The sequence below is a fragment of the Colletotrichum aenigma genome (genome assembly GCF_013390185.1).
Source record: "Colletotrichum aenigma strain Cg56 chromosome Unknown KSG_Cg56_contig07, whole genome shotgun sequence".
Classification (NCBI taxonomy): domain Eukaryota; kingdom Fungi; phylum Ascomycota; class Sordariomycetes; order Glomerellales; family Glomerellaceae; genus Colletotrichum; species Colletotrichum aenigma.
The window spans coordinates 3,837,211-3,856,833 of record NW_023500913.1 but is presented as its reverse complement, the minus strand read 5'-3'; the positions used below and the strand labels follow the sequence as shown (position 1 = coordinate 3,856,833).

At 56.8% G+C, this 19,623-nt stretch overlaps 8 protein-coding genes across 8 annotated transcripts; 3 read left to right on the top strand and 5 right to left on the bottom strand.

Annotated features, from left to right (window-relative positions):
- Positions 1–253: 253 nt before the first annotated feature.
- CGCA056_v011312 (uncharacterized protein) lies at positions 254–2,489 on the top strand (the record flags this gene model as incomplete). Its single annotated transcript, XM_037326558.1, has 2 exons — positions 254–1,208; positions 1,336–2,489. 2 exons carry the CDS (start codon positions 254–256, stop codon positions 2,487–2,489), a joined length of 2,109 nt encoding a protein of 702 aa, XP_037175737.1.
- A 1,205-nt stretch (positions 2,490–3,694) lies between these two features.
- Positions 3,695–4,850, bottom strand: aurD (Epoxide hydrolase aurD; the record flags this gene model as incomplete). Its single annotated transcript, XM_037326557.1, has 2 exons — positions 3,695–4,469; positions 4,531–4,850. The coding sequence occupies 2 exons, from the start codon at positions 4,848–4,850 to the stop codon at positions 3,695–3,697; spliced, it is 1,095 nt and encodes a 364-aa protein (XP_037175734.1).
- Positions 4,851–5,383: 533 nt separating this feature from the next.
- On the bottom strand, positions 5,384–6,217 carry cesA-0 (Multidomain esterase; the record flags this gene model as incomplete). Its single annotated transcript, XM_037326556.1, has 2 exons — positions 5,384–6,114; positions 6,166–6,217. 2 exons carry the CDS (start codon positions 6,215–6,217, stop codon positions 5,384–5,386), a joined length of 783 nt encoding a protein of 260 aa, XP_037175735.1.
- Positions 6,218–9,049: 2,832 nt separating this feature from the next.
- Positions 9,050–9,715, top strand: CGCA056_v011309 (uncharacterized protein; the record flags this gene model as incomplete). Its single annotated transcript, XM_037326555.1, has 1 exon — positions 9,050–9,715. The coding sequence occupies one exon, from the start codon at positions 9,050–9,052 to the stop codon at positions 9,713–9,715; it is 666 nt and encodes a 221-aa protein (XP_037175463.1).
- Positions 9,716–9,780: 65 nt separating this feature from the next.
- Positions 9,781–10,296, bottom strand: CGCA056_v011308 (uncharacterized protein; the record flags this gene model as incomplete). The annotated part of the gene is made up of 1 exon (XM_037326554.1): positions 9,781–10,296. The coding sequence occupies one exon, from the start codon at positions 10,294–10,296 to the stop codon at positions 9,781–9,783; it is 516 nt and encodes a 171-aa protein (XP_037175462.1).
- A 340-nt stretch (positions 10,297–10,636) lies between these two features.
- CGCA056_v011307 (uncharacterized protein) lies at positions 10,637–12,340 on the bottom strand (the record flags this gene model as incomplete). Its single annotated transcript, XM_037326553.1, has 1 exon — positions 10,637–12,340. The coding sequence occupies one exon, from the start codon at positions 12,338–12,340 to the stop codon at positions 10,637–10,639; it is 1,704 nt and encodes a 567-aa protein (XP_037175459.1).
- Positions 12,341–13,384: 1,044 nt separating this feature from the next.
- CGCA056_v011306 (uncharacterized protein) lies at positions 13,385–15,528 on the bottom strand (the record flags this gene model as incomplete). The annotated part of the gene is made up of 3 exons (XM_037326552.1): positions 13,385–14,123; positions 14,300–15,139; positions 15,494–15,528. The coding sequence occupies 3 exons, from the start codon at positions 15,526–15,528 to the stop codon at positions 13,385–13,387; spliced, it is 1,614 nt and encodes a 537-aa protein (XP_037175129.1).
- A 1,844-nt stretch (positions 15,529–17,372) lies between these two features.
- CGCA056_v011305 (Lactose permease) lies at positions 17,373–19,395 on the top strand (the record flags this gene model as incomplete). The annotated part of the gene is made up of 8 exons (XM_037326551.1): positions 17,373–17,592; positions 17,704–18,033; positions 18,087–18,116; positions 18,170–18,553; positions 18,610–18,637; positions 18,694–18,923; positions 18,985–19,174; positions 19,230–19,395. The coding sequence occupies 8 exons, from the start codon at positions 17,373–17,375 to the stop codon at positions 19,393–19,395; spliced, it is 1,578 nt and encodes a 525-aa protein (XP_037175131.1).
- Positions 19,396–19,623: the final 228 nt, after the last annotated feature.

Genomic DNA, 19,623 nt, shown 5'->3' with positions numbered 1-19,623 from the left:
CACCAACACAACTCTTAACCCCTGAATAGATATACGACCAACGGCGGTCATTGGTTAATGGCATGTTTACCATGGCTCCACAACACCACCCATCTTGGGAAGTGGTAGGTTTCAAATTGCCGCATCATTTCTTACCCCTCAGGACCAGGTTGAGCGAAGAACCTCCCTCTGTCATTTCTCGAGAAACAAACTTCACAACTCGCGACATCCCACCAACATATGACACCTTTTACCCATATAAACTCAGTTTTTCATGGCTCCAAGACGTATTCCCGCCAGCAACTTCACCATCGGCTGGGTGTGCGCTCTGCCGATCGAGCTGGCAGCCGCCGAGGAGATGCTGGACGAAGAATTCGCTGAACTGCCATCCCAGCCGACCGATTCCAACATCTATTCTTTCGGTCGCATCAAAGACCACAATGTGGTGATGGCATGCCTTCCCGCGGGTCAGATGGGCACGAACTCGGCTGCGACTGTGGCAAGCCAGATGAGAAGCAGTTTCACATCACTGCGATTCGGCGTGCTGGTCGGCATCGGTGGCGGCGTTCCGAACATCGACCACAATATCGACATCCGTCTCGGAGATGTTGTCATCAGTCAACCCATGGGCCAGCATGGTGGAGTGATCCAGTACGACTTCGGGAAGACCGGTCCCGGTGGCCACATTGCTCGCACCGGAAGCCTCAACGCCCCGCCGCAAATCCTCCTCAACGCCTTATCGAAACTTCATGCCAACTACTTCCGAGGCAAGACAAACGTTAATGCGTATTTGTCAAAGATCTCCAGACAGCCAAAGTTTGAATCACCGGGTCCGGAAAAAGATACTCTTTTCAAAGCCACATCGACACATACTCCTGGGCCTTCTTGCGCCAAATGTGGTCCCATGGTGACTAGGGAAAAACGCAGGACAACGGCCCCGGCCCTGTTCTTTGGCAACATCGCATCCGGTAACCAGGTCATGAAGGATGGGCAGACGCGTGATAATCATAGTCGAGACTTGGGAGGGATTTTATGTTTCGAGATGGAGGCAGCCGGTCTGATGAATAACTTTCCTTGTCTTGTCATCCGTGGCATCTGTGACTATGCGGATGCGCACAAGAACAAGCAGTGGCAGCCGTATGCAGCAGCGACTGCGGCAGCGTTGGCCAAAGAGTTACTATGCACTATCCCATCGACAGTGTCAAGTGGTGTAAATGTAGCCGAGGATGGTAAGTAGGGAGCATTTAGGTTGTTGCTAGACAAGACGACCCTAACGTACATTGGCCCTTCATAAACCCCACTTCATTGTCCCATTTGGAAGAAACAAACACTTCGTCGGTAGAGAAGACTTTCTAGCGAAGCTTCTTGAGAGAATTCCACCGAGGGCAGACAAAGATGCTTGCCAAAGAACTGCCATTATTGGCCTCGGCGGAATTGGTAAGACACAAGTTGCCATCGAAGCTGCGTACCGCGTGCGCAATGCTCACTCGGACTGCTCAGTATTTTGGGTACCGGCTGTGAGCGCTGCCATGTTTGACAACCATTACCGCAAGATTGGCCAAGCACTCAAGATCAAGGGAATTCAGGAAGCTCAAGAAGATATCAAAGACCTGGTTAGAGATGTCCTGAACCGGGACGATATCAATAGCTGGCTTCTTATCATCGACAATGCCGACGATATTGACTTGATGTTCACTAAATCAGGGCTTGCATCATACATCCCCACGGGTCGCAAAGGCTCGGTTCTGCTCACAAATCGTCACAGCGTTACTGCCGCGAGATATGACCGTACTTTTCCTCTCAATCTTTACAACATGGAGCCAGGAGATGGTCTGAAGCTCCTGCACAGCGGCTTGGCCGAGAGCCAGATAGACCAGGGCCAAAGCACGACGCAACTACTTGAGCGACTCGCCCACCTGCCGCTGGCCATCCGCCAGGCATCTGCTTATTTGCGCGCGAATCCGGCCACATCAATATCTCATTACTTGGAATACTGCGAAACAAGCGACGAAGAGCAGATCGCGCTACTCAGCGAAGATTTCGACGATCAGGACCGATACGAGATTATCCAGAACCCAGTCGCCACAACATGGCTCATCTCGTTTGAATTCATTGCTCGAGACAAGCCCCTTGCAGCAAAATACCTTGGTTTCGTCAGCTATCTTGCGGAAAAGGACATTCCTACTACGCTCTTGCCCCCTGGAGATAGCGCCAGGCAGACCCATGAAGCAGTCGGCACACTTCTGGCATATGCCTTCATCCAAAAGCGAAGGTCCACAGAAAGCTTTGACGTTCATCGCTTAGTGCGCTTGGTATCGCAGAACTGGGTAAGGAAACAGGGCAAAGAAGAGCAGCAGATGGCAGAGACGATCAATCGGCTTTTAGTGGAATTTCCTCAGCCGGAAAGATACAACAGAGAATGGGCTGTCTACATGCCGCATGTGCAAGCAGTCGATTCCTTAACAACTTTGCAGAGGCAGAGAAGATGCATCGAGAGGCACTGGAGCTAAAACAGAGGGCACTTGCGCCCGAAGACCCAGAAATACTCGTTAGTCTGCGGAACTTAGCAGTTACTCTGGGTAGTACTCCAAAGGGTTTTAAGCACGATCAAGAGAAGTACCAAGAGGCAGAACACATATTTCGGAGAGTACTTCAGTTAAGAGAGAAAGCATATGGACTGGAGAACTCTGATACCCTCGAAGCCTTGAGCGACTTGGCGGGCGTACTCCAAAATCAAGGTCGTTACAGAGAAGCAGAGCCGCTTTTCCGTCAATTGCTAGATTTACGGATGAAGTTAGAGGGACCAGAGAAGCTTGATACTCTACGTGCACTATTTCACGTAGGAAATGTTCTCAGAGACCAAAATAGGTACCAGGAGGCAGAGAACATATTTTCACAAGCACTTCAGTCAACTGGTAATGTTTTAATAGGGCCAGCCCTGTTGGCATATCAAAGATTGGCATTGGGGCTGAAAGAAAAAGACATGGAGGCAGAGCGATTATTCCGACAACTAATACTTGAGTCAAAGATGAAGTCCAACGGGGTAGAGAATTATGTAGGGAGTCAACATATGGAAATTTTAGCATTTCTGCTTGAGAAGCAAGAGAAGTACGAGGAGGCAGAGAGTCTGAAGCGCCAGGTATTGGAGGTGAGGGAGAAGGTCCTAGGGTTGAAGGATCCTGAGACACTAGCTTCCCTAAGAACATTGGTATCTATACTAAACAAACAAGGAAAGTTCGAAGAGGCAGAGGCCGCAGAGCGAATGTATCAGGAGTCACTGAATTTAGAGGAGTTGGAGAAAAAGCAACGATGACCACAACGACAGCCGGGCAGGGCTTGAAACGACCACCAGAAATGAAGCGTCGTTGTTTTTTATCAAAAGGTTGTCCCTAAAGACTCTGGATATGTACAGTAATTCTGACTATTTAGCGCAAAACACCTTCTAACTACGCGTCTCCCGACAACCCCGTTCGCTAGGGTGCGCATTCGACTTTGTGCGAAGACCTGCCTACGCCTTTACTAGTAGAGGACATAGATCACAGAACCCGAATCGTGCTTTCAGAATGGCATCCGCGGACTGGCTGAGTGTTTGGAGAAGAAAGGCCGGAGGGGAGGCTCTACGCCGCAACTTCAAACTCCACAATTACCCCTATCTTAGTCGGCTTACCAGACACATCGCAATGTAAATATCAAAGACGCCATCATCTCTCAACCATCAACCGCTCTTCTTCTTCCCACCAGCAGCCCTCAAAGCCGCCACATCCCTCCCCCAAACAACAGCCAACGCCGCGCCCCCAGGTCCAACCACACAGCTCCACATCACCGCCTTCCCCAGATCCATCACAACCTGTCCCACCCCGGCCCTTGCATACGCCATATACGCAAGCCAGCTCCACGTTGCCAGCGACGCGCAGTACATATCCCACTGCAACAGCGCCAAAATCCCCTTCTCCAGACTCGCCATGGGCGCGGTGCTCCACGGCCACGTCGGGCGCAGAATCTGCCCCAGCATCTCCAGCGGCGGCACGCCCGCCGCGGACTCGGATTTTAGCACAACGTAGCCCACGACGCCGTAGTGACATGCCGTCGCGAGGGCGAGGGTGAAGGTGTATATCCTCCCGAAGCGCGCGATCTTGGTTTCTGCGGTCTCGAGGCGGGCTTCCGGGGCGGTGGCCAGTTTGGGCAGGATGGCTTGGAGGATGCCGGTCCAGAGGGGGAAGGCCTGCCATATTGCGAGGGCGGCTTCTTGGAAGTAGGGGGAGAAGAACTGGGTGCGGGGCAGGCCGGCGAGGATGCTGGGGAGGAGGACGCCGAGGGACCACGCGGTTGTGACGGTCTCGCCGTCGGCGGGGGGGATGGAGATGACGTCGGCGAAGGAGAAGGTACTGGTGGCGGAGGGGATCTCGGAGGTCCAGAGCCAGGCGAGGATGTAGAGGGGGAGGGTGACGCCGAAGGTTATGAGTTGCCAGAGCATGCCCCAGGCCGTGGTGCTGTTGCAGCCCGTCAGTTGACGTGCTTCCTATTACATATAAATGTGGACTCAAGACTCACTAAGAAACAATCTTGCCGCGATTCCCAGCCCGCATGCCCTCGACGATGATGAGCATGTGCACCGCCAGAAGCTGCCCGGCCATGAAGATGGAGAAGAGCGTCAGGGGCAGGTCGGTGCCCTGGACGATGGGCTGGAAGAAGCGCACCAGCATGGTGAGCAGGCTGTCGAGCTGTCTTACGGTGGTAAAGGTGATGGGCTCGGCCTCGAGGTTCTTCGCGACGACGTCATTGAGGCCGTTGGCGTTGCCGAGGTCGTTGATGGCGACCTTGGCGAGGTAGAAGTTGGCGAGGAAGATGGCTGTGAATACTGTGCGAGACATGGTGAGTGAGTGAGATGCGGAATGAGATGTGGAGTGAGTTGAGTGAAGTGAGTTGAGTGGAGTGAGGTGTGTAATGAGATGGATGAGTGCGGGTTCAATAGAACTGAAGGATCACCAAACGTAACCTGTGAGGAAGGAAGACGGGGGAAGTTGCATGGGGACGACGGAACGGCCGGGCGGGCTGGTAAGTGGTTGGCATTTCATCTGAAGTTGTCTATCCGCACGCTCCCTCGGGCAAATGGTGAGGGTCCGTCGGTAAGACTCGAAGCCGATGTAAACTTTCACGAATTGACGAATGAGCGACCGTCTAGCGTGAACTTGAACAATTACTATGGTGATTTAAACTCAACTACGCAAGCCTGCTGAGGCCCTCCCATCCCTTTTAGATAACGCCATATGTGATGCAGTAAATTACAGTAATGTGAATGCGCGTTTCGATGCCTTTTCATCGGCGCGAATTATCGTGTCTCATTTTCAACGCCAGCAAACGCAGAGCGGAAGGCTTTGTACATCTGCGCCGCAATCTGATCTAGTCAGCTGGACGTCGTGCTGCCGGGAAGAGCCTCTGGGGATTCGAGCCAGCCGCGAGAGGCGGCGTCCTTGATACCGGCGAACCAAAGATTGGCCATCTTTTGGTAGCCAGCGTCGTCAGGGTGGGTGCCGTCGACCAGGTCGCTCTTCAGAGGGCCTTGGTCAGAGTGCATGTCGACGATGACGACCTTTCTGGACTTGGCCTGCTGCTCCTCGACAAGCTTCTTGAATTGCTCGTTGACCTTCAAGACACAGGCCTCGGTGTTGTTGTTGCCATTGGGCAGGAGGGTGGAGAGTACGATGGAGGCACGGCTGGATGTGGACCAGAGGTACTCCATCATTTCGAGGGTGCGAGCGCCGGCGTTGTCGGTGTCGTAGCTTTGAACGCAGTCGTTTGTGCCGGCGTTGATCAGGACGAGGTTTGGCAGGGTCTCGGGGACTGAAATCTTGGCCTTGGCGAGGACCTGCTCGATGCGGAGGCCAGGCCAGCCCTCGTTCTGGTTGTCTTCCATGGTGCCGTTGGGGTTGTTGCCAACCATGTCGACGGGGTTGCCGTCTGCGATGAGTGCGTTGCGCAGGTCTTGACGGTAGCCGTTGCCATCTGAGGACTGGACGCCGTGGGTGATTGAGGCGCCGAGGGGCATGATACGGAGGGAGACATTGCCGCCGACGAGGATGTTGAAGTCTGCTCTTCCGTGGAGGGCCGGGGGCTGATGCGCGGGGGCGGCGTAGACTGAGGCTCGTTAGCAGCCGTTGGAGAAATCGGAGAAGGTGGTGGGCTTACCAGCACTGGAAGCCAAGAGAAGGGCTGCCGGGAGATAAGTGTTTGAATGCATGATGGATGGAGGATGTAATCGGTGATGAATTGAAGGTCCGGCGTTCGATGGCAAGGTCGTGTCCAGTCGCCAGATGTTTTGAGGCGTGGTGACAGACTGAGACGTTTCAACGAGAGAGACAGTCGGGCGACGGGTAGGTTAAGTACGAGGAGAGGCGTGATCCATGATTGAGCACCTAAGGAGGTACCTAGGGGACAAGCCAAGAAAATAAGCTCATGGTTGGGCCTCTGGATCGGTGGCAGGGTCGGTCCTTGGTGCGACCGGTACCTGGCTGCGTTACTGCGCATTAGTGCGACTGAGGGAGGGATCAGTCTGCGGTTCCCTGGTGCAAGCTCCAAAGTCCCTTTTGGAGGATCGGACGGCTCATTGGGATTGTCATTGGACCATGGCTGGGTTGGGCAAGGTGCAAGTCAGTGGGTGGGCAGGGATGAGACGACATCCAATGGCAGTTGATGCCCGTTGCTGCTGCTGGTGTCCATGTGCAAGTAGTGCATGTCTGTAAGCGAGTTGAGGCGAAGACGGGACGAGACCGAGAGGACTACTCGTAAGTCGGGAATAGCGTCGAAGGATGGAGGTGAGGACGGAGCGGGACTAAGACGAGAGAGGCGCGGAAAGGATGCAGACACGGCGGAGGAACGGCGGCGCTACTGTTGTCGTCTGCCACTCTGGAGGGAAGGAAGGAGGGCAGAATGCTGCTGCCTGCTCTGGGAAATTTGGAAATTTGATGGCAGGAGCACCCCATTGCGTGTTTCCCATTGTTTGATGGGGAAGGACACACACAAGTCCCTTTCCTTCCGCTTCTTGTAGGTACCGACCTTAGACTGTGACTGCCACGCGAAAGAAGAAAGAAACAGCCGCAAACACAAGCAGGAGCAGGCGCAACACACGGCAAACAGGCAGGCAGGGGCTGCTGCTGCACTTGCCATGAATGGCAAGTTTGACTTTTACGGCAAGTTCAGGTCGGCCTGGGGCAGGTGCAAGTCCCCGCAAAAGTGGGAGATCTCTCTGGGTCACAGCACGACGTGGAGGTGGATGCAGGGGAAGGAAGGCGCATCCACGATAGGCACCTACCATGTACCATGCATGCTGTGATGTTTCGACCTCTCCTCCTTCTCCTTCCTCATGTCCCGAGGAAGTCGGACTCGGGTGGCTTGCCTTCTCTTTTCGTCGTGGCTTACTGCTTGGGTAATCGCCAAATGGTATGATGCATCTTATTTCGCAGCATGACAAGATAGATGCACCAGAAAAAGAAGGAGGGAAGTGGCTGGGGATGGGGATGGGGATGCTGTGTTTGGCGTCATCCCGCATAGCTTCAGCGACCGTCATCCCTGATCACCCGCCCGGACACTCCAGGTCTTGTCTCCCCTTTTTGGCAGTTTTGGCACACCACCGCCCAAGCTGGACGGCCTGCCCGCGGTAAGGCGGATGGAACGAACGCTTGGCCCCAGCTAATAATTATTTTCCGACCACCATCCAGTTTCACCTTGACGACACAGCCGCAGCCCGGCCTCTTCCTCTTGCTTTTCTCCCTGCCGCCTGATATTTTCCTTCAACTGCCCTATGGATACATCGCACTCCAGGCAGCTTGGCTGCGGCAGTTGACCGTCGAGTGGGACTGCTGACATCTTCCGAGCTGCATCACTTCCATCAAATCCCCGAGTGCCCACCGCAGGCATCTCACCTTATCCACCTCGTCTGCCTCTGCTGCCTCTCATTGTTCGGCTCGGTCTTTTGAGATTGAGACCCAACCAGCACCACCGCGAAGGATTGCTTCTAATGACGGCGGCACCCAAAGCCGGACTCGAGCTAGACCTCGACAGGGACGAGATGCTGCGAAGCTGACAGGAGCGCACACGACGCCACAACATTGTCCCTGCGTCTGCAATCGGGCCCCTTTCTGACGTCATCCTCTACGGCGCCGGCAAACAAGCTAACATGCTGCATACTGCTGTCGACATCGCACTTGGCAACAATGCCGGAGGATATTGAGCAGCCATTCAAGCACGCGATCGGTATCAAATGTCATCGAACAATGCGATGCGACGATGCGTCGATGCGGCGTGAAATGAGCCAAGACGCCAGCTCGGCAGATGCCTACCGGATTGCAACCTTGCCATGATACCTTCCTTGGTCTTCACGTGGGATAATAGCAGATCAATAAGCTCTACGGATATTCTGGAAGCCACCAAAGCAGTTTGCAACCCAAGGACAGAAACGGACTACTTGCCGGCTAGCGGTTATCCTCGCTTTAACTTGTATTTCGCAACGTTGCTTCATCCCTGAAGCATGGGGCATTTATCACCAAGACCGCCGCCAGCGTCAACCGAGTCACAACGAATAGCTCACGACTCAAGTCAGTCAACGGATCGCACAATTGCACATCGCCGAACCACTGCCGCGTACCTTATCTGATGCTTCCAACTAACCGCCGCGACTCAGGCACCGAGTCTCTCAATTTCTGGGCCTGCCAACGCGGATGATCAGTGACAGGTGACAGCGGTCTCATGTCAACTCAACATGCGACCAATGGCTGCCCTCACCGTTACACCCTCCAGCGGCCCGCTGCAGTTCCCGGATTAGCGCATACTACGCAGTTATCTGGTTTCACCCACGAGTCCTCACGAATGCCCTGAACGTGATCAAATTGCGACTTCAAAGATAACCAGAAGTCGCGTCGTCTTGCTCAGATGACGACTTCAGCGATAAGATTGCGAGATACCCCTAGGCTAAGTGGTCCAGCGTTGGATACTTGATAAACATGTTTGCACTCTCTCAAGATGCAATTCACTCTCTACTCCGACACCCAACATCCCATTGATAACGCCTGAAGCCATGTCGAAACCGCTCAGCGACGAAGCCTCCCCGCTTCTGCCCCGCGACGATGCCGGGTCCCACCAATCCAGCCCTTCCAACTCTTCCGACCCGTCCAACCTCGTCCTCTACCGTCGCGCAGTGGGCATCAACGTCCACCTCCAGCCCCAAGACGATTGCGATGTCGAGTCCGGCCGCATTTCCGCCCTCGGCATCTACGCGTCCACCATTGCCGCCCACCGCCGCGTCCGCATCTACCGCATCATCGCCACCGTCGTACTGTACACCTGCCATGCCGCCCAGCTGATCATCGGTGCCGTGGTGGCCGCTATGGGCCCCTCTGCGGGCACACATCGGAAGAGCATAACCGTCCTGGGCGCGATCAACACGGCAGTCGCTGGTGTGTTGGCCCTCATGAAGAGCCGTGGGCTGCCGGAGAAGCTGCGTCGCGACGAAGTCGAGTTCCGGCGCTTGCAGGACTGGATTGAGGAGACTGAAGCATTGTTAATGCTGGGTGTCATTGGGGAGACGAGAGAGGAGGTTGGGGAGCTCGTGGCGACGGCGTATAAGAAATGGAACTTGGCGAATGAACGGGGAGAAGACATCAGGCCCGAGGGGTACTCTCGTGAAGAGGGGGATAAGAGCAAGAAGACGGGGTTGAACTCCAAGTGGTTGCGCGGGTTGTGATGACTCGACTCATCAGCATCGCGCTATGCTTGTTGGATATCTTGACTTTGTCATATTGCAGCCATCTAGAGTTTCGCCTTGACGTCCTCCACCGGAAACATCCCCTGGTGTCTCTGTCCGCGATTCAACATCGGTATATCGCTCGTCACGCCCTCAATCTCGTTCTCGCACCATTCATGAAATCCAAACCCGTTCGCCAGCGCCCGCCCATACGCCTCGCCCCCATTCTCCCCAAACAGAATCTCCGGGTCGACAGTCCCCAAGCAGATGCTGTACCCGTCCTGGCCGCGGTAATAGAGCCACGAGCCGCAATCCCTGCAGAAGCCGCGCTTGGCGGCCGCCGAGGCGCCGTACTCGGCCAGGCTGGCGGTGATGTCGGACGTCCAACGGAAGTCCGGCACGCGGTGGAACGCGGTGAAGAGCGCGCCGGACTGGCGGCGGCACTGGGTACATTGACACGTCATTGCGTTCTTGACGAAGTCGTGGGAGCCGGGGAGGGTGACGGTGTAGCGGAGCTTGGCGCAGAGGCAGCCTCCGGTGAGCGTGGTTGGCTTTGGGCCGAGGTTTGATTCGTCTGCCATGTTGAAGGATGTGGTTGATTGAACTGGCGCGATGAATGATTTCAGGTGGGACTTTCGCGCAGTATTGAGGATAGGGAGAGGTGGGAGAGCGAAAAACATTGCTGTTGTTGGTTTTATGTAGGAGAGGTGGCGTCCGACGTCAGAATCGTCAACGGCGCCCTTCGGCGGGCGGCCGGGATCACGGGGCCGCCACCACCACCACAACATGCCAGAACCCATCAAATCGGTCATTATCATGTCGTGATATTCCTATATGCATTCTATACCGGCCGTAGCCAATCCTGACCGTAGGTATCAACCCGTTTAAACCGTCATTCAATCCTTTGCAAACCCGTATCATTCATCGATCCTCCTCGTCCTCCGCAACCCAATACGCCTCTACCTCAGCAATACACGTCTTCGCCGGGATCGTAACCGCGATCGGGAAGCCGCCATAGTCCGGATCGTCGTTCGGCATGATCAGAAACTCCCCGCTGCGCGTCTCATCACCATTAAACACCCTCAGCGTGCGCAGCGTCCCGTCCTCCGCGACCTCCTTCTCCGCCGCCGCCAGGATCCCCGTGAAGGTCGCCTCCTTGCGCACGCTCTTGAAGCTCACATTGAACCCGCGGCCCACAGCCAGAAACTTGGCGTCGCCGAGGTGGATGATCATACCGCCGCCAGGACCAGCCTTGCCAAACACGAATGCGCGCTCGATGATGACCTCGATGTCGCCGAAAACTTTGCTCCATCGCTCGCCCTTGCCGGCGGGGTCCGCCTCCTCGTCGAAGAAGAAACCCATGCGGTCTTCCGGCGCGGCGGCGAGGAGGTAAGGCGTGATTTGGGAGAGGAGCTTATACTCCCGTCCCACTGTCTCAGCGCCCGTGTCGATGCCGAAGGGCGAGGCGCCGAGGGCGCCGTAGGTGCCGTAGGAGAGCCACACTCTCCGGGCGCCGTTCTCGTCGCGGCGCTGCTCGGGGATGAAGAGCGGGTTGCCGGCGTGGGCGGTGTAGTCCCTGCACACGGTCTCGTAGTTGTGGAAGTAGAGGTCAGGCGCGAGGAAGTCGAGGGCCTTTTCCTTGCCGAAGATGGTGTTGAAGCGCCAGATGTCGAGGACGTGCGGGCAGGGCCCGCCGGAGGGGTAGACGCCCGGGTCGGCGCCGCCGCCGACGACGATGGGGACGCCGCGCAGGTCGAGGTCGGAGGCGTCGTCGAAGTTGAGCCAGGTGTTTGTGTACAAGGGTATGTCGTACTCGCGCTTGCCGGCGGCGGCGACGCGGCCGACGTAGGAGGAGATGTGGTAGGCCATGAAGGCCTCGTCGGCGGCGGTGCCGGGGCCGAAGACGGAGGTCCAGGAGTGCGTGCCCGAGGGCGGCGGGGTGGCGAAGCGGGCTTTGAACTTGGGGTGGAGGGTGTCCGCGTGGGTTTGGAAGTGGTGCAGGAGGGGTTCTGGGACGGGTTGGGCGAAGGATTCGTTGGCGCGGCGGGAGCGGTCGCGGGAGTCGCCGAGGAGGCCTGTCTCGTTCTCGACCTGGACCATGAGCACGGTGTTGTGCTCGCTGTCGACTTCTTTGAGGTGGCGCATGAGGGCGGCGAAGGCTTTGGAGTCGGCCTCGCAGGCGGCGTCGCTGAGCGGGGAGACCATCTCGACGGTGCGCTTGCGGCCGCCGGCCTCGAGGACCTGGACGCGGGGGAAGCGCTTTGTGTCGCGCTTGACCCAGCCGGGGGCGTAGGTGGAGATGCCGTTCTTGTAGGTGCCGAACCAGAGGAGGACGAGGTGCATGTTGTGCTCGCGGGCGCCGGCGAGGACGGCGTCGAGCTCGGCGAAGGAGAAGGCCCCCTCTGTGGGCTCGATGTCTTCCCAGGTGACGGCGCCGAGGAGGGTGTTGATGTGGTTGTGCTTCATGGGGCCCCAGACGGAGGACATGAAGCGGGCGGAGGAGAGGGAGGAGTTGTGCAGCTCGCCGGCGAGCATGAGGAAGGGCTTGCCGTGGAGGATGAGCTGGGTGTTGCCGTTGGGGAAACGGTGGAGGTGGGGTGGTTTGGAGGCGTCGAGGGCCGTCATGATGGGCGAGTTTGGTGTTGTGTTTGATGTGTGTATAGGTGTGACGAGGAGGGGGGAAGAAACGACGGGAAGAGGGTTGGTGGTGAGTGAGAGAGAGTGAATAGGTAGAGAGAAGAAGGATGGACTCTCAGAAACAATCGTGAGGTTGAGAGAGGTTGAAGTAATGGTGTCTGATATCTCGAGTCAACATTATCCCGAGGATGTAAACGCAAGTAAGCTTCGTCATGTACGGAGTACGTAAACCATGTTAGGCCAGCTTGGGTTTATCGGAGCCGCACCAGCAGCAGCGTAACACCACCGCCGGGAGACCCTCCTTTTCGGATCCGCTCTGTGTGAGGGAAACCCGACGGCGCCAGCTCCTGCGGCCTGCCGCTCCAACGAGATCCGTCATTCGTCCTCGCTGGAGGCGTTCGGAACGAGCCCCAGCCCCACAGCTTCAGTGACGCGGGAACATGAATGCAGATCACCTGGTGGTTGGTTGGGGGTGGTGTGGCGCCACCGGAGACGGGCCGAGGGGGAGATGCTTAGACTAGATGGGGGGTTGAAGAGCTTTCGGAAATACTTCGCATCTATTCAAAGTCTTTGGATGTTTAGTTTCAAGGAACAAGAGCCGGACTTAATGTTGATGCATGGAATGCATGGAATGAATGCTTGTTTCCCCGCAATCCAGTAATTGCCATATTGACGGAATTACGTCTGAAGTTCCATTACGCCGTGTGACTCTTTGCCGGAGTTGCATGGTGGAGTTGCATGGTGAACTGAATGCTGCAAAAGTCCGGAAATACTTCGCATTTACTCCCCCCCCCCCCATGTCTGAGGCTTTGTTTGTCTCTCCTCATAACCCACACTGCCAAAAACAAAAAAGTCTCCGCTGGTGGATGCGTGGAGTCTGTTCCATTGCAGCGGGGAACATCGGGCGGTCCTTGCACCACTCCTTGCACCAGTTGCTGTGTCTTTGGCCGTCTCTTCCCGCCTTCCCGGTAATATCATGTAGCGTCTTATTCTCTTTGTATGTTTATTTCATCTTATTTTACCCCTTTGGGGCTATTGTCTATTGCTCTGCGGGCTCTCCACCCCGGGGAGTCCCGGCCAACAATCGATATCATCCAGCTTCCTCAACAGCTTCTCCAATTTGAGCCGCGCGCTCTCGCTGACCAACGTCTCGGGACCTCCACCACCATCACCGCCATCCCCAATGTTCATCTGCTCCATGTACGCCGCCCCGCAGTCGCGCAGCTTCGGGATGAGACTGTTCCCGTTCTGCTCCAGCACGTGCTGCGGCATATGATACAAAATCTCGAGCAGGTCGTCCACGATGCGCTGGTGCTCCGCGGCGCGCGTCTTCACCGTGCTGCCGAACTTCTGCAGCAGGTTCGAGCGGATGTTGAGGCTCGTGATGAAGAGGTTGGCGATCTGCGTGTCGTGGCCCTCGGTGATGTGCCCCGGGCGCGAGAGGCCGCCGCGCCAGCGCAGCTCGGGCGGGAAGCTGTCGATGATGGTCTGGATGCGCGCGAGGTAGTGCTTGAGGGCGTCTTCCTGGGTGCCGTAGACGCTGACGGGGGCGGTCTGGGCCTCGTGCCAGATGAGGAAGAGGTCGCTGAGGTGGTTGAGGCCCGGGACGTAGGAGGTGGTGTCGCCATGCCAGGGGGGCAGGCCGTCGGCGGGGGAGAGCTGCGGGCCGGTGTCGAGCTGGGAGTCGGAGAGGGGGAGGGGGCGGAGGTGGGCGCGGTTCTCTTGGTGGGAGACTATGGAGACGGAGAGGCGGCCGAAGATGTCTGCGCTGCTGTATTGGGGAAACGGGAAATAGTGTTAGAATGAGTATGGTGTGGAAAAGGTCAACCGAGAGTGATCGTGGTGTCGTCATCCCATGTATGTTGAAGAACACCCCCATCATGCATGGATGTTGATCCCAAGGTTGCATACAGAGTAGCAGAATGGGGGTATGGGGATGCTACGTACCAATACGCCGCAAAGATCAGCCAGAAGAGCCGCTTCAGCAGCTGCTGCTCGGACATGTCGAGGTCAGCCATGCGGTAATACGCGAGGAACCTCGCCCCCGCCGCAGCCTCGGACATGCCGTGGAACGAGCCCATGTCACCCAGCCCGTTCTCGTTCATGGAGGAGGCCGAGGTGCCGATGTTGTACATGGCGATGCACCAGTCGAGCGAGTAGGCGGGCTTGCGGATGCCGTGGTCGAGCAGGTGGTGGTCCTCGATGAAGTCGAGGCAGCCCTCGACGGTGACGGGGTGGTAGTCGGCGCGGCGGAGGGTGGCGACGGTCGCGGCGCAGACGCTGACGACGAGCGCGCAGAAGGTGCGGTCGGAGGCGGCCTCGCCGGCCTTGAGGCGGTGCATGAAGCGCCGCCGGTGCAGCACGGGCGCGAGGGAGTGCACCTTTTCGAACCAGTCGTGCAGGATGCGGTGGACGAGGGCCTCGGGCGCGAAGAGGGCGAGGTAGTTGGAGGTGGCGGTGGTGCCGTGGCCCGGTCCCGGCCCCGTGTTGGGGCTCGGGGCGCCGATGAGGGCGCGCAGGTCGGGGACGGACGAGGCGGAGGAGGATGTTGCCGCTGCTGCTGTTGTTGTTGCTGCTGCTGCTGCGACGGCGGAGGCGGATATGTGTGAGTGGGAGCGCGGGGTGGTGTGCGTGTGGGCGGATGAGGAGGCCGGCGAGGTCTGGTAGGCGAGGTTGAGGTCCGGCGAGGTGATCTCCGATGCCGAGGGGCTTTGTTGGTTAGATGGCCCGGGTAAAGCCTGATGCTGCTGCTGATGAGCCTGGAGTTGATGTTGTTGCTGTGCATGTCTGTTTGATATTGGTCAGTGTAAGTGGTCAGGGGTGGTGTGCAACAACGACATCGGATGTGTGTGCTGCAGACCGGGGGTGGGTTAGGTTGGACGGAACTTGTTCGGCGGCCCTCTCCTCCGCCGCGGCCGGTCATGTGTGCAGTGGATGTCGAGGAACGAGCAGCCTTGGCACCGGGTCTCGCCCGCCCCGTACAGACACTGCCGATCAGTCAGTCAGTCATTTGAGCCGGCCGGTGTGCTGATGTTGTTTACGAGATGTCAAGTGACATACACTGTATGGTCAATGAAAACATGACAGACAGTTACTGGGCAGAAAAAGGAACAAAAAGACTCCTTGGAAAAATCGTCTCACCCTGACTTTGCGGGCCCGGCATGCGTCGCAGGCATTCTGGTTCCTGATGATCTTGGTCCTCGGCCTGCCGCTGGCGGGCGACGCCGGGGATGTCGAAAGTGGAGAGCGAGACCCGTTTCCGTCCGGTGGTTGCCGTGGTGGTGGTGGTGGTGGTTGCTGCTGCTGCTGATGTTGTACTGCTCGGTCGATCTCCATGTCCATGGTATGTAGTCAAAGCAGTCAGCCGCTCCCGGAGGAGACCAGCCCAACCCAAAACCAGATCTAATGCCGAGGAGGCGCAAGATGGATAGCCGGGCAGACAAAAACAGGAATACCGCCCTGCCGTGCGTCGTGCTACAGTGACAGTAGACGGCAATCAACCGCCGCTGCGCAACTCACGGTAACATGAACCTACACAACCTGCAACCTTCAACCGAACAACTCGTGGTGGAAACGGCCCGCCCCCTCCCAATTGGCGAACTCGTGGAGAGATAGCTTCAGAATGGGTTCTCGAAGCTGGTAGGCCGAAGCAGAAGCTTGAGATGGATCCAGTCCGTCAAAACGTGGCCCGCATGGGTCCTTGTGATTGATTTGGTCCCGGTCGGCTGGTGTGCGGTCGGATTTTCCCTTTGGGCGTGGCGAAAGACGAGACAGGCTGGGGAAAAGATTGGCGGGTTGGAGAGAACGGACAAGGCACAGCTGCGGCCGTTGGGGACTCGCGAGTGGTGTCTCGAGACATCCGAGGAGAATTGTCGGTCCATGCAGAGCATGCAGAATTGGCTCTTCAGTGTTCGTTTTCAGATGCTCCTTGTTTTCCAACCGTAGCGAAAACCTTCCACCCCTCTCGCCTCGCATATACATCGGAGTAACTCCCATCCCCCCGTAGAACGTGGGCTTCCAGACGGAGTAAAGAGGCTCTCGGAAGACTAAAACGACCAGGGGATGTCCCCGCACTGGGGCGTCACAAATCGAGTCATGGTCCAGACCGTAACGCGCATAGCTCCAGTCGATGCAGCAGACTTTGAGTTGCAGAGTGTACACCAAACTCTATCATTACTCTCGCAACTCGGCTTGTTGTTTCTGTGTACAGAGTAGATGTTAGTAATAGTGCAGCAAGTCGTCGTCGTATCCTGCGTCGTCGCTCCCCCAGACAATCCATTCCGCGCAGCTGGGTTATGTTGGCGGCACCCCCGACTGGCCAATTCGACCACGCCATCACCATACGCAAAAACCGACATCCGTAACCCGGTGTCAGGGCCGTCTCTCTCACCACCTGTTCCCGTGCGATTCCAATGCGCAAAGGAGCTGAGCCTTTTTACCCCAGGGCAAGCCGCAAGATGTGGAGTCTAATATTGGGTCCCCCTTCCCGTCCGCCTTTCCCCTTCGCGAGAAACTGTTCCCACCCCCACGGGGCACCCTTCGTCTGTACTCGCTCCAATGACGATCTAGTCTCGTGATTGCAACTGGCCTTGACAACCGCCCCTCCCCGTAATACCCCCCCTTGGAGAAACGAAGCGCCGCTTGGTGACGCCGTCGTCCCAACGTCCTGCCATTGGACGTGCATGGTCTGTTCTCTTGGAACCCGTCATCGGGAGTAAACGACCCTCGGCTCTTTGTCGGGTGGCCTGTTGTTCTGCCCTTGGCTCAAAGAGGGCACCAGGCAATTAGTTGGCAGGTCCATTCGAGCCAGATTCGGCATAAGGCGGCGTGCAATATCGAGATGCCATGCTGCTTGCTGCTGTAGCCCGGAAGTCGGAATTTGCTATAAGTACACTCGGAGATCTCTCGACTTCCCAGGAGGATGGGAACGGGGAGACACGCGGCAACCCCAGTCTAGTCCGGCGACAACAGCTCCATCTTCTCACTCACACAGCTCGGTTCTTAACATCTCCCATACGCCATGGAGCTGAAGCAGTCAGAGAGCCATGGTGTAGACCATGTCGACATCACGCAGGAACCACGCCTCGACGCACCCGAGGGATCGCCTCTGCCGTGGTACAAGCAGCATGAGCTCAGGAAGCTGTACTTCATGATGGTCTTCCTCTTCCTGGGATCGACGACACTAGGCTACGATGGAAGCTTGCTGAACGGGCTTCAGACCATGCAGTCATGGCAGTCTTGTAAGTGCTGTCTTGTTTCTCCAACATATCCTGCCCAAAGGAACACTCCCTCTTCCGGAACTTCTATTTGAGCGTGACATCGCGACGGCGAACTGACACCGTCTCACTCAGACTTTGACCACCCGACTGGAAGCCGTCTCGGCATCTTTGGCGCCATGCCCGGCTTCGGCGGTCTCTTCGTCCTCCTCTTCGCCCCGTATATCGCCGACGGCCTCGGCCGAAAGACCGGCACCGCCGTCGGATGCGTCTTCGTCGTTGCCGGCGCTCTCCTGCAGGCCTTCCCCAAAGAGGGCGCAGGCAGAGACGCAATGTACCTCATCGGCCGCTTCATCATGGGCGCGGGCTCCAACATCTCCAACGGCACGTGCCCGCTGCTCATCACCGAGGTCGCGCATCCGAGACACCGCGGCAAGGTCACGACTCTCTACAATACGCTCTGGTGTAAGAAAAGCATATCTGGGGGAGAAAATGCACTGCTGACTGTTTGAAATCAGACCTCGGTTCGATCATCGCAGCCTGGACTTGTAAGTCACCCACACCAACACCCCCTTTGCGCACTCCCTGACAGCCTCACCAGGCTTCGGCACACTCACCCAGCAACACGGCGACATCCAATGGCGCCTGCCCACCGGCCTCCAGTGCATGATGCCCGGGATCCAGCTGCTCGCCGTGTGGTTCCTGCCCGAGAGCCCGCGCTGGCTCATCAGCAAGGGCAAGGAGGAGCAGGCGAAGCGGGTGCTCATCAAGTACCACGGCAACGGCGACGAGACAGACGCGTTCGCGCACTGGGAGTTTGCTGAGATCTCGAGCACCCTCAAGCTGGAGAGGGAGGCCGCGGCGAACAGCGGGTGGATGGAGCTGGTGCGCACGCCGGGTAACCGCAAGCGGTGCGCTTTGATCATTGCGACGGCTATCTTCTCGCAGTGCTCTGGAAACGGCCTGGTTTCGTATTATCTGAGTGGTCAGTTTTGATATGTGTTTTATGATAGTGTGGACGGCAACTGATGTTCGAGGCAGTCATTCTGAATACTATCGGTATCAAGGAGTGAGTTGCAGGTTTCGGGAGACTGGCGATAACATGCTGACGCGGTTCTTCGACAGCTCGATTACACAGTCGTACATCAACGGCGGCCTCACCATCTGGTCCTGGCTTGTATCGCTCACCGCCGCATTTTTCGTCGACCGGATCGGACGCCGCGTTCTGTTCCTCTTTGCCGGCATTGGCATGCTGCTTTCATTCTCTGTCTGGACGGCGTGTAGCGCAGTCTACGCTCAGACAGAGTCGTCTTCGGCTGGCATCGCTGTGGTAGCGATGATATTTGTATTTTACGGTACGTAATAAATCCGAGTGTTCTGATGTAAGTGTCTCTTACTGACAAAACTTCCTCTCAGGTGTCGCTGGCGCTGCTTGGCCTGGTTTGACCGTCTCTTACACCGTCGAGATTCTCCCCTACAATATCCGCGCCAAGGGTCTCACGCTGTGCTTCTGCTTCACGGCGCTGAGCGGTGTCTTTAACCAGTGGGTCAACCCGCTCGGAATTGAGCAGTTGGAATGGCGTTTCTACTTTGTTTACATTGCAATGTAAGTGTCGTACCCGATTTTGTGTCTGGGACATTTTACTAATAAAGGCCGCCAGCTTGGTTATTGAGGTCTTGGTCATCTACTTCTTCTTTGTGGAGACCAGAGGCCCCACGCTGGAGGAGATTGCGGTGCTGTTTGACGGCAAAGACTCCGCCGCTGGGGTGGCGAGGCATGAAGCGCAAGCGCAGGCGGAGAAGGTCGAGAAGAGAGAGTCGGCGTGAGAAAAGTGAAAGGTTCATGGAGAAGTCGAATAGGAGTTATGGAGTCGAGTTTGGTCTTGACTAAACTGGAGGAATAGTGCTTAAATGATACCAATAGCGGTGCCGCTTTGTACACATATAAGCAGAAGTTGTGGCCTCATTATGTTCCATGATTACGCTTGACCATTTTGGCAACTTTCCTAGCAACGAACGACAAGGTGCTGAAGAAGCTGACAGAAACTCAGGAAA